General features: G+C 42.6%; 1 protein-coding gene across 1 annotated transcript in view; it reads left to right on the top strand.

The window, feature by feature from the left end:
* LOC139467724 (uncharacterized) overlaps positions 1-12,660 on the top strand; it is a 51,573-nt gene that overhangs the window by 26,255 nt on the left and 12,658 nt on the right. Inside the window, 39 exon segments of the mRNA XM_071249234.1 lie at positions 106-234; positions 341-523; positions 637-759; positions 884-1,198; positions 1,285-1,467; positions 1,582-1,704; positions 1,849-2,157; positions 2,289-2,471; positions 2,604-2,756; positions 3,041-3,226; positions 3,397-3,522; positions 3,636-3,818; positions 3,935-4,057; positions 4,234-4,551; positions 4,689-4,874; positions 4,984-5,121; positions 5,244-5,552; positions 5,672-5,854; positions 5,968-6,090; positions 6,205-6,519; positions 6,632-6,820; positions 6,953-7,078; positions 7,192-7,374; positions 7,503-7,631; positions 7,792-7,974; positions 8,088-8,222; positions 8,350-8,541; positions 8,726-8,848; positions 8,980-9,162; positions 9,279-9,401; positions 9,550-9,732; positions 9,853-10,158; positions 10,262-10,381; positions 10,491-10,676; positions 10,786-10,914; positions 11,038-11,220; positions 11,330-11,461; positions 11,919-12,104; positions 12,286-12,405. Coding sequence (XP_071105335.1) covers positions 106-234; positions 341-523; positions 637-759; positions 884-1,198; positions 1,285-1,467; positions 1,582-1,704; positions 1,849-2,157; positions 2,289-2,471; positions 2,604-2,756; positions 3,041-3,226; positions 3,397-3,522; positions 3,636-3,818; positions 3,935-4,057; positions 4,234-4,551; positions 4,689-4,874; positions 4,984-5,121; positions 5,244-5,552; positions 5,672-5,854; positions 5,968-6,090; positions 6,205-6,519; positions 6,632-6,820; positions 6,953-7,078; positions 7,192-7,374; positions 7,503-7,631; positions 7,792-7,974; positions 8,088-8,222; positions 8,350-8,541; positions 8,726-8,848; positions 8,980-9,162; positions 9,279-9,401; positions 9,550-9,732; positions 9,853-10,158; positions 10,262-10,381; positions 10,491-10,676; positions 10,786-10,914; positions 11,038-11,220; positions 11,330-11,461; positions 11,919-12,104; positions 12,286-12,405 — 7,002 coding nt within the window.

Below are 12,660 nucleotides of genomic sequence, written 5' to 3'. Positions count from 1 at the left end.
CGTGATATTTGCATATGAGCTAAAAGAATATGAATTTGATGACAGAAGTAGAACTTCCGTGTTCCTGTCCGAAACATGCTATAATAATCCTTTGTCGGTTTTCAGGGCTCCCTTATGTATGAGATTACAGGCGATGGTGTTGCACCAGCTTTCTTTGAAATCAACTCTAATACTGGCGTGGTCACAGTCTATGACAGAGAAGCTCTGCTGTTTGACAGAGGAACAAACTACAAAGTAAGTTGATAGGTTTCAAGGCTGTCCTACCTATAATACGACTGGAACATCTATTTTCTGTTCCGAGACTGTATGCATCAATGCTAATGTCATCCTTGTTTTGCAGCTTCTTGTCGTTGTGTATGACTCTGCCTACCCTGCTGTTAGGGATACAGCTGAGGTCAGTATTGCCGTCCTCCGCAACATCAACTCCCCCATCTTCACCACCAACACATACGAGGTGACCATTCCAGACACATACGAACTCGGAACTAACATCACACAGATCTCTGCAAGTGACAGTGATGGGGTAAGTCTGCATTCTATTTACTATATATTTCATTATGATAACTGATAATAAATTCTTATCAAAGGACTAATGCTTTTTTTGTTTTTCATGGATGAATTCTTTTATGATTTCAGAATACTGTCAAGTATGAGATCATCGGCGATAACCGAGCCTTTGAATTCTATTACGTGAATCCTGATAACGGAGTTATCTCATTGAAGAAGCTTCTCACCGAAGGATCCCAACCCTCCGATACGGTGAGACTGAATGTTGTCCCTCTGCAAACTACTCCATTTGATGAAAAATATGAAAAATTAACTTAAAAATGTAAAAGGGCTAAATTTAAATAACTTAATTTTAATCGCCATAATTATGTTTCAGCTGACAATACGAGCACGTGACCAGGGTGTCCCGGAGAAGTTCGGCAACTGTTTAGTGATCGTAACTATCAAGAGGGACGACTACGCTCCCGTGTTCACCCGTACCCCTTACCAGGCCACTGTCCAGCGTCTGTCGCCCGTCAACATGACCGTCATCCGAGCTACCGCCACTGACCAGGACTTACAAGGAGATGTCCACTATGACATCCTGGGGAACTATCCTGCTCCAAGCTTCTTCCAGATCAACGCTGCTACTGGTGACATCACAATCAAGCGATCACTAGCATTTGACAGCCTCCTGACAAACACGTACTTTGTAAGTAGGACGAATTGACGTTTTTTGTAAGTCGTATGTTACACATCATATAAACCCAATACATGATTGACATTATTTTATTGCAGGTGACAATGGTTGCTTTTGATACGGTGTACCCTAACAATAGGGCTACCGCCACAGCCACCATCTCTGTGAACAGGAACCCCAATGGTCCTACATTCAACCCACAAGTCTACAAGCGACAGATAGACGAGGACACATCCCTCGGGGCTCTTATCGTGGATGTCAACGCTACTGACTTGGATAACGTAAGATAACATTTTGTGAAGACCATTTTGCTTTTATCGCATTGTTTTTCAATTTTCAAAAACTGAAATCAGTTTTGAATAGAATCATCTTAAAATGTGGTTATTTTTTTGTAGGACGTCATCCGTTACAGTCTAAATGGCGATACTCTTGACAACGAATTCTTCTACTTGAACGAAGACACTGGCTACATTTCCTTGAGGAGAAACCTTTTGTCTGTCACTGATCGGCAGTTTAGAGTAAGTAAAATATTCTCACTTTTGATGTAAATTACCAATAACTACAAATACTCATTTATATTTATGTTGGTTTGTGACAATCAATAACGATTATAACAAACTCTATGTAATCTCTGACCACCCTCTGATATCTCTTTTGTCCAGTTCAACGTTATCGCAAGCGACCAGTCCAACCCAGAACGGATTTCAACAGCTAACGTCATCGTTAACATCATCCGCGATGAGGCTCCGCCCCAGTTCGTCCAATTGCCCTATGATACGGTTGTCCTTGAGACATCAACTATCGGAACGTCAGTATACAGGGTTTCCGCCATCGACTCCGACATCAAGGGCACCATTGTGTACTCGGCTACCGGAGACCTGCAAGCTCCTTATTACTTTAACATTAACGAAACAAATGGAATCGTCACCGTCCGCAACAACATCAGAGACGATGTCGCATCTCAATATGCTGTAAGTGTTTCATGTGTTCTGAAAGTGTAGTTTTCAACAAACGATTGTGTGATTTCATTGGAAGACTTAAGAAATGTAGAAATGGTTTTACAAACAAATATTTACTACATTGTACCATATATTTCGTGTAGCTGCGTGTGGCCGCCTTTGACAGCGCATCTCCCGGGAAAACGTCCACGGCTCTGCTGAATATCCAGGTTCTAAGGAACCCCAGCTCTCCCATCTTCACAAGCAGCCGTTATGAGATCACGATCCCAGAACACCAGACTCTTGGGTCTGTAGTGCAACAAGTCATGGCTAGCGATCCTGACGGGGTAAATATTCATTTCATAGTTTTCATCATTTGACAATCCATAAACACAATATATTGATAGTCTTTACAAATGTAAGTGCACATTGGTTCGATGTCACAGATGTTTCATACAAAGTGCTCTTGTGATTTATAGGACGTTCTGCGATTCAACTTGGAAATAGACAACACCGCCGGTGCATCCAACAGCCTCCTGGCCCTAGAGTACTTCTACATCCTGGAACAGTCAGGCGTCATCTACCTCCGCAAACCTCTAACAGACGATAAGACCGACACTGCCAGATTCACGGTAAGTTTAAAAACCATTTGTTGAACCATTTGTTGTTTAACGCCACACTCAGCAATATTCAAGCTGTATGACGGCGGTTTGTAAATACTCGAGTCTGGACCAGACAATCTAGTGATTGATATCACTAGAATCGATCTACGCAATCGGGATACGATGACATGCATCAACCAAGACTGCAAGTCTGACCACCCGATCCGTTAGTCGCCTCTTACGACAAGCAAAGTCGCCTTTTGCACACGGAGCCTGTAAGTTTTCCTTCCTAACCTAGCCCATTACTGTTCCAGATGTTGGTCCGAGCACGTGATCAGCGAGACAATGAGAAACAGTCGTTCACTGTCGTCGTCGTCAACGTAGAGAGAGACCAGTTCCTGCCTGTGTTCCAACAGACGCCGTACATCACCGGGCTAGTGGAGACCACCTCAGTAGGCACTGTGGTCTTTAGGCCATCGGCATTTGACAGAGACCTTGTGGTAAGTGTATAGAATTATAAATACTGTTGTCATGATTACATACAGTGTTGGCTATTAGCAATTACTAAAGAGCATGAAAAACCTAGACATGATATAAGAAACGATATTCCCAAAAATATAAGCTTACAGTAAATTAAATTATACTTAAATTATAAAAAATCTGTTTCCAGGAAGAACTCGAGTACAGAATGATCGGCGACACCATCGGCCCCTACTACTTCGGCATCAACTCTACCAACGGCGTCATCACACTGAAGAACAACCTCAGGACAGACAATGCTAATTTCAATTACATCGTAAGTGTTAATACATTGACATATACCCAACTGGGATATAAATACATACATTTTGAACACCAAATGTACACGATTCAGTCCCTATAGTATCATATTTAACGCGTATGTTTCAGCTGAGATTGACAGCTTTTGACACCGCCTACCCGACCGAGATCACCACCGCAACTGTAGACATCCGGGTCACTCGCAACATCAACCCACCTCAGTTTACACAGTCCCCCTACCGCGTCATCATCAACGAAACAGCTGGTGTAGGTGTCGGCATAATGCAGATTTCTGCCACGGACGCTGACGGGGTAAGTTATCATGTCTTATTCCACAACACTATCGTATTTGGTAAGACATGGATTATGTCACATTGATTCAACATTTTTATTTTTCATTGCTGACATTTGTTCTGGTTTGTTGTCAGGATCGAGTGATCTACGAAGCAACTGGCGACAATGACACCCTCCAGTACTTCTTCCTGTCTAGCGACACCGGCCTCATCAGCATCAAGAAACCTCTCACATCCTCATCTAGATCTGATTATAGGGTGTGTAACAAGCGGATATCATTTACACGGCAATTTATGAATGATAAAAATTCATTCTTGGAATATATCAATAACTCAAGGACGGTGAAAGGAAAGTCCCTACCACTAAAAAAGGTTTAATGAATATTTGTACTTTGTTCAGGTTTTAATAAATCCACATGTTGTTCTATCATCAGATGACGATCATAGCTCGAGATCAGGGCAACCCTGAACAGAGCTCGCCCGTCCTTGCCCTCATCACCGTCATCAGAGACCAGGCTTCTCCTTTCTTCATCAACACACAGGATTACAGCACCGTCATCAACGAAGTCCTTCCCGTCGGCAGTAACGTCTTCAACGTAACCGCACAGGACGGTGACCTTCTCGGCGCCATCAACTACGAACTTATAGGAGATTATCCAACCCAGAGTTTCTTCAGCGTGGACAAACTAACTGGGAGTATTGTCACAACTGATAGCTTGAAGAGTGACAGCCTCAGAGCATCCAGATATGTGGTAAGTGTCAAGTTTTCTAATGCAAATTGTTTCACACACGTCTCATTTTCTAACGAGAATCATATTAAATTTCGGAAATAGTGGACAATCTTCACTCCTACAAGTTATTTATATTGTGTACGTCTTTGTCTTTCCAGGCCCGGATAATTGCTTATGATACAATTCGTCCAATGGTACGAGCAACGTCAACAGTTGATATCATTGTGCTGAGGAACCCTAACAAACCCCAATGGCTTCAGTCCGCCTACATCCAGATCATCTCCGAGACCATGATGGCGGGGACTAGCGTTCTCAACGTCACAGCCACTGACAGGGATGCTGATGTAAGTCTTCAAACGTTAAGGAAATATTTGTTCCTAAAAGTGTAACTAAATCTTTTTCATTCATTTGTATTATTGTTTCCTTACAATTATTTATCTTCTTTTATTGCAGGATACTGTGACCTATGAAATCCTGAGTCAAACGTCAATGCCTTTTGGTCTGAAAACTCCATACTTCTACATTGAACGCCAAACTGGTATAATCACCCTGAGAGAGTCTCTTCTCAACAACGACGTCAGCCAAGTTCTGGTACGAATATTATATATACCATGGAAGCATCTATAACCAGAAATTATAATTCTCCCCTGATATGTGACATAGATATATTAATATTATTTTCAGTTGGGTAACAGTATTTTGTTTTCTTGCAGATATACCTCAGAGCCTGTGACAACGGTATTCCCACACAGTGTGCTAACTCTTCAGCAGGCATCGACATTATTAGGAATCAGTTTTCCCCAGTTTTCCAAAACCTTCCATACCAGATCGTTCTTCCAGAAGCAACAGAGCCAAGCACCCAGAATACCCTTCTCAACGTCTCAGCAATAGATCAAGATCTGATTGGTCAGATTGTATATGAGCAGGTGCTTCCTGGCAGTGCCTACTTTGACGTCAATCCTGCATCAGGGGCGATTACTCTCAGATCAAGTCTACTCCTCGACAGCAGACTTCAAATCGTGGTGAGTAAACTAAAGGCTAGTTGCATGAACATTTAATTGAAACAGATATTCAAGTTCCCCACCAGTTCCGTGTACATTGTTCTATTATGTCTGTTAATTCGTATTACTCGTTTGAACAGTTCCAGGTATTGGCGTACGATGACAAACACCCCCAGAGAAAGACAACAGCTGATGTAACCGTCAATGTGTTGAGGAACCCAAGTGGACCTCGCTTCCTCCGAGATCCTTATGAGGTGACAGTGTCGGAGACGTACCCTCTTGGCGACAGCCTCATCAACACCACCGCCGTGGACTCCGACGGGGTGAGCTATTATAACAATACATCAAATATTAAATACTTCCTAAAGGCTTTGCTTCATTTTCAACAATATCTGTAATAAAGTCAATGACATCATACGAATTGTGCTAATTTCAGGATACTCTCCGGTACTCTCTCATGTCCTTATCAATCGACGAGAATCTCTTCTACATCAACCCCGACAATGGCCTCATCTCTCTCAGGAAACTTCTCTCAGCTTCCGCAGCAACAAGATACTCGGTAGGTTCTGTCTGCATCTTTCTCTGATATATTTAAACAATCTAGCCATTTCATACCATTAATAATACGTTTAAATTCTCTGGCCCATATTCAAAACTATATTGTACGTTTCAGCTCACTGTTAAAGCCACAGATCAGAGAATTCCGGAACAAACTGCTTCTGCCCTGGTACTGATTTCTGTGACACGGGACAACAGTGCACCATTTTTTGTGGGAGCACCCTATGCTGTCAACGTACCCGAAATTCAGGAGGTCAATTCCACCATTCTCGCTGTCAGTGCTCGGGACAACGACCTGAAAGGTTCTATCCAGTACGAAGCCGTCGGGGTTTACCCCGCAACATCCTTCTTCAATGTTGAATCAGCCAGTGGGAACATCAGAATCACCCGTAGCCTGCTGACTGATGGCCTCCTGTTCACGTCCTATACAGTAAGTAGCTGCACACGCTGTTTAGGCGACTGTCCATCCCATTCGACTGCTTACACGCTGTAATGATAATCGGAATGTTCCTTCTAAAAAACAACTTGGTTTTGTTTTTCAGTTGAGAGTGGTCGCCTTTGACACGGCCTATCCAACAACGAGAGCCACAAGTGATGTGACGATCGTTGTTATTCGAAATGAAAACGGGCCTATCTTCCTCCCATCCGCGACATACGAAACACAGGTGTCAGAAGATGTCGTCATTGGAACTAACGTCATCCAAATCACCGCAGTCGATCAAGACGCAGGGGTAAGTCGAAGGGTATTGCCCCACAAGGGATCAGTAAACTAAACTGCGTTACATAGACATCATGATACCGTTTCGAAGACGGATGTTATTCACCTGCCTTTGTTGCTCATGTTATCTATGTTGACGTTTTAGGACGTTGTGACGTACCAGTTGGTGAACGCCACATCTAATGGAGCTCAGTACTTCTTCCTTGACCGCGATGCTGGCATCATCAGCACCAAGAAAACCCTCAGTGAAGCAACCTCTGACCTATACACTGTAAGTACTCAACCTTAGTATTGACATTCCATTTGACCATTCGAAATACCCAACCCGAATCTAGGAATCTGTCTAGGAATATACATAACACATCAACTATTTCTCGCCAACAGATCAACCTCAAGGCAGAAGACAACCGAGGTCGATTTGCTCAAGCATCAGTTCGGATCATAATCGTCCGTGTTACAGACAACCCGCCTGTCTTCCTTAACACACCATACAGAGCTACCATTGACATCAACAGGCCCCTCAATTCATCTGTCATCAATGTGCGGGCAGTCGACCCAGACTTCGACGTAAGTAGACCACCTGACCTTTTCAACTTTAAGGGCCTTTTTCAACATGCTTTCGCTAGAACTGTAAAATTCACAACGTAAATACATTTGTCAATGTGACCTTTAACTTTTCACTTTCTGTTTTTCAGAATGAGATCCGGTATGACCTAGTCGGCTACTTCCCTGGAACCGAATATTTCACCTTGAACCCGAATAATGGGGAGATAACTCTGAAGAACAACTTTGGGATTGATACATACAAGACACTTCTCTACGTGGTAAGTGTTTGTTATGAGCGACGATCAAAGATGGTTTTATTGAAACAAAAATATTATGCTTCGTATCCATTCAATCCTAACGTGCGGACAATATTAAAAAATTATGCACACATATGCACTTGTCCACCCTCTGTGTCTAACTGGGGCGCTGTGTTTCTAGCTACGAGTAGAAGCTTATGAAGTCTTGCGTCCTGAAATCCGTGTCGCCGAAGACGTGTTGATCGACATCATCCGCAACCCCAATCCCCCCATCTTTAGCAGAGGTTTGTACGCTGTGACCATCCCCGAGTCCACAGCCCAGGGAGCGAGTGTCACACAGATCAACGCCACGGATGCGGACGGGGTAAGTTCCCAGAAATATCACCCAAACTCTCAACTCGTTCAGTGTAAAGGTTCGGTTTACAGTAAGCTAAAGTAATGACAACGATGTAATAAATGAACGTTGTCTTTCTCCAGGACATCCCGATGTACCAGATTATACAGTCCACCGCCACTGGTCAAGACGCAGCTCAGTTCTTCTTCTTGAGTGCCTCAACAGGCGTCATCAGTGTCCGAAAACCTCTCACAGAAAGCAACACTCGACAGTACACAGTAAGTGTCTACTATTAATCAAGTACGAAAACTTGTATGTGCAAATTACTAACTAAAACTCCCAGTGTGGACACATGAAAGGAACATGTTATAAGCATGTTTAATTACATAATGATTTTAATTACAGTTCACTGTGCAAGTCCGCGACCAAGCCTTCCCTGAGCTCTTCAGCACAACCACCGTCCAGATCACCATAGAGAGAGATCAGTTCACACCCCTCTTCACTCAGACCAACTACGTCATCGCTACCACTGAGAACACTGATGTCAACTCCACGCAGCCTCTTCTTGTGGTACAGGCAGTTGACAACGACAGAAGGGTAAGAGCTATATACATGAGAATTACTTCAACTTCAGTAAAACATAATACCGATATCATACTTATAATAGAGCCGAACAAAATTTCAAATTATATTTGAAATAAGATTTTAAATATGATGCAATTTCAAATATGAGATGAGACCTTGTTTTAACCATTAACTAAACCTAAATGCTTTATTACAGGAATCTATTGTGTATGAAGCGATCGGAGATGGGTCAGCTCTGGCGTTCTTCAGAATCGACTCAGCCTCTGGCGCAATATTTGTCAAAACACCACTTATCCAGGACAGCCTTGTTCAATATACAGTAAGTAAACTGGGAGAGCAATTCATATAACAACCGAAAACTATAACCAACACATGTCCAATACTAGACTTCTAAATGAGACCAAATGTGACCATCGGTTATGAAAAAATATATTTCATTGTTATTTCCAGCTTCGTGTACAAGCCTTCGACACGTTCTATCCAACCAACATCGGCTATTCCACCGTCAGCATCAACGTCGTGCGTAACCCCAGCGGCCCCATCTTCAGCACCAACGAGTATGCCAAGTCTTTGCTGGAATATACTCCTGTAGGATCCAAGATCATCACCGTCACTGCAACTGATGCTGATGGGGTAAGTCGTTGTCACCGTTGATACAATACACGGCAATAATTTCGTAGTCTTATTGCAGATTAAGTGTGAATTTATGTAAATGAAGCAAGTTGCCAATGTGACAATTCCTGTTCCAGGATGCCCCAGTCTATTCTATTGTGGGAAGTACTGAGGCCATGGAGTATTACTACATCTCGCCCAGGTCAGGGGACATCTTCCTTAAGAAAGCCCTCTATGAAAACCAAAGAAACCAGTACCAGGTAGGTACCATGTTCTAAAAAGGTCTCTGTCAACTTAAAATGCAAAGACGTTGTTGTGTCATACGTCCAAGAAAACAACACCTTAACTTCCAACTCTTTCAGTACTATGACCCTTTGGTAAAATGTGATCTTAATTCCTTTATTGCAGATCTCCGTGCAAGCCTCGGACCAGCGTAATCCCGTCAGATTAACCAATGCAACAGTTTTTGTGAACGTTGTAAGAAGCCAGCCTCCTCGCTTTGTCCAAGGACCCTACTCCTTCAGTGCTTCAGAGAAAACAGCGATTGGCGCGTCAGTCTACAGTGTCAGTGCCATCGACTCTGACCAACAGGTATACATTGTTTCCTGGTTCCTCTGATAACGGTAAACCGGCTTCATGTGTATCGTAGTTTCGGCAATTAAGCATGTAACTCCCCAGAAACCGAAAATTAACACAGACTATCAATTTCAGGGCACCGTCATGTACGACATTCTCGGTGACGCCCCGGCGCCAAGCTACTTCGCCATCAACTCAACTACGGGTGTTGTAACGGTCCGCTCCAACCTACTGCTAGATACGAACCAGAACTATGTCCTGCGTGTCAAGGCGCATGACTCAGCGTTCATGTCTCAGTCAGCGACAGCCATCATCAACATCTTCATCGCAAGGAACGACAACCCACCTATCTTCATCAGGGAACCATATGCTATCGAGCTGCCGGAAGAGTTCCCTCTAGGACAACGAATTTTCAACGTAACTGCGGAGGATGCAGATAACGTAAGTGTACTTAATTGATAAAATCGGTAAAGAAAAAGAGTTTCGAATATTTACTCGTTTACATTGAAGAGAACTTGGTGTTTTATATTAATTTTTCTTTCAGGACAAGATCCGTTACAGCATGTTAAACTCCAACCTCATCGACTACTTCTACCTCAACCCAGACACTGGCGTCATCTTCCTGACGAAGAGTCTTGAATCAGCATCCCAAAGCAGCTTTTTGGTAGGCTCTAAGTCCCTCTGAGGAAATAATACCGCCTCTTTCAATTAAAAGATGAAATGAATATTTGTTATTTATATACATATTCTAATTTTCTTTTCTTCTTATTTAGTTGTTGGTACGGGCAAGTGACAGCCGTATCCCTCAACGTAGCAACGATGCGACGGTGACAATTACTGTCAGAAGAAACCAGTTCATACCCCAGTTTGTTGGTCTTCCCTACACCGTCACCATTGCCGAGACGCGCCCTGTCAACGACACCATCCTCTCTGTAGCCGCCGTCGACAACGACCAAAGGGTATGTTTCTTAGTGCCCATGAAACATTTACTCAGAAACATATTTGATTAATTGATAAAGAGTTTTTTGGTTCAAACAAAAATATATAATATTTGTGTATTTGTTATAGGGCACCCTTGTATACGAGGCTGTGGGATTCTACCCAGCACAGAGCTTTTTCGGTGTTAACAATGCCACCGGCCATATCACCATACTACAATCGTTGAAAAATGATGGCCTCGCTCGCACAGAATACACGGTAAGTACTTTTCGTAGATACTAGGTAAATCAATCTGATAGACATATGTTACCCTCCATGCATGAAAAGACCGATTCTTTTAAACGATTATTCTCACAAATTGTTTTTATTTTTAAATTTCAGCTCCGAGTGGTTGTTTACGATAACATGGTGCCTGCACAAAGACTTTCAGCAGATGTCTTGGTGTCCGTCGGACGCAATCTGAACGCACCAACCTTAACTCAGACACGATATTCTCAGACTGTCGACGAAGATTACCCTCTCGGGGTCCCAGTTCTCAACGTGACTGCTTCGGACCTTGATAGGGTAAGTGCACTGAATTATCTTGTAAGAAAAGACACAGCATTAAAAACTACCAATTCTTCTAACAAGATTGCCTTTAAATGTTTAATGACACTATTAACGATTTTTTCAGGACACCATCTCCTATGACATCGTGGCTGATAACAGCAGGGGATCTGCACTTTCGTTTTTCTTCATTGAGCGACCAACTGGGGCTATTTTCCTCAGACAACCACTATCTGCATCAAATGCTAATACGTTTTCGGTAAGTAATCTAATTGGGTGTTTTAGTGGAAAGTAGGAATAGGAATGAATTTTGACTTGAAAGAAGTCTGAAGTTTAACAGTTTGACATTTTCGTAAATGTACTGACAGCTTCTGTTTTTCTTTTCAAGAACTTTTTTGTTGTATGTTTTCGTTTGAACAAATGCACGTTTTTGTGGTTGCAATATGCTCTGAAAATGGTCAAAAATTATTAAAAAGAAAACGTTTTTTTTAAAGGTATTTTATTACTTAACAAAACCTGTGTGCTGTGTCGAACTATAAATGATTTTTAAACCGATGTATTTGTATTTAAAATTATTTTTTCCCAAACTCTTAAGATATGTTAAAATATATCATTATAAGGAACCCGATACTCAACTGATTATTAATAAAAAAAGCAACACATGCACAGACTGAATCTAAAGCCGATGTTTATCCTTGCCACATTCTCACTTGCAGATGACAGTCCGCGCCACAGACAGTGGTCGACCAAGTCGTGAGGCGAGGGCGGAGGTTATCGTGTATGTACGAAGGGATGAGTTTGCTCCTCGGTTCGAGAAATCCCCATACGTTGTTGTCATCCCCGAGACCGCCGCCAACGCCTCGGCAATATTCACCGTCACCGCCACCGACCAGGACAGACAGGTAGGTCATACATTTAGTCTGAACTTGTTTAAGATTGCGAATTCACCAAGTTTAAAAGCGGAGGCAAGTTTCGACTCTCGCTATTTCTTCAATTCTTAATAACTCTTATTCTTGATATAACTAAGCAATTGTCCTACTTGTATTACATGGTGGCCTGACCCTTCTACTTGTACATTCTCAGGGCTCAATCCAGTACAGTGTGATGGGAGTTCCGCCAGCACCAACTTTCTTCACTGTTACATCAAGTGGCAATATCGTCGTGAGAGGCGACCTCAGAAATGACCGCGCTATGAACTATGTTGTAAGTATATTACACAAATAACAAGCAATTCCTAACGAATGGACGCGTCCGTGGAAATGGCTTTACTCCTCTTTTAGTAATAGGCGGGGAATACCAGAAATGTGTTTCCCGTGTGGGGGGAATCGAACCCGTCTTGATGAGCGAACACTTTAACCACTAGGCCACCACTCTACCCATCTAATGAATGGGTATGACGTTATAGCATGACATATCCTTGATCCATTTAACGAAATGGTAACATAGTTTATTCTTGGT

Source organism: Haliotis cracherodii, unplaced genomic scaffold, assembly GCF_022045235.1.
Source record: "Haliotis cracherodii isolate W230 unplaced genomic scaffold, xgHalCrac1.p SCAF_2, whole genome shotgun sequence".
Taxonomy (NCBI): Eukaryota; Metazoa; Mollusca; class Gastropoda; order Lepetellida; family Haliotidae; genus Haliotis; species Haliotis cracherodii.
Note: the sequence above shows the minus strand (reverse complement) of the source record. Positions and strands in the feature narration are given on the sequence as shown.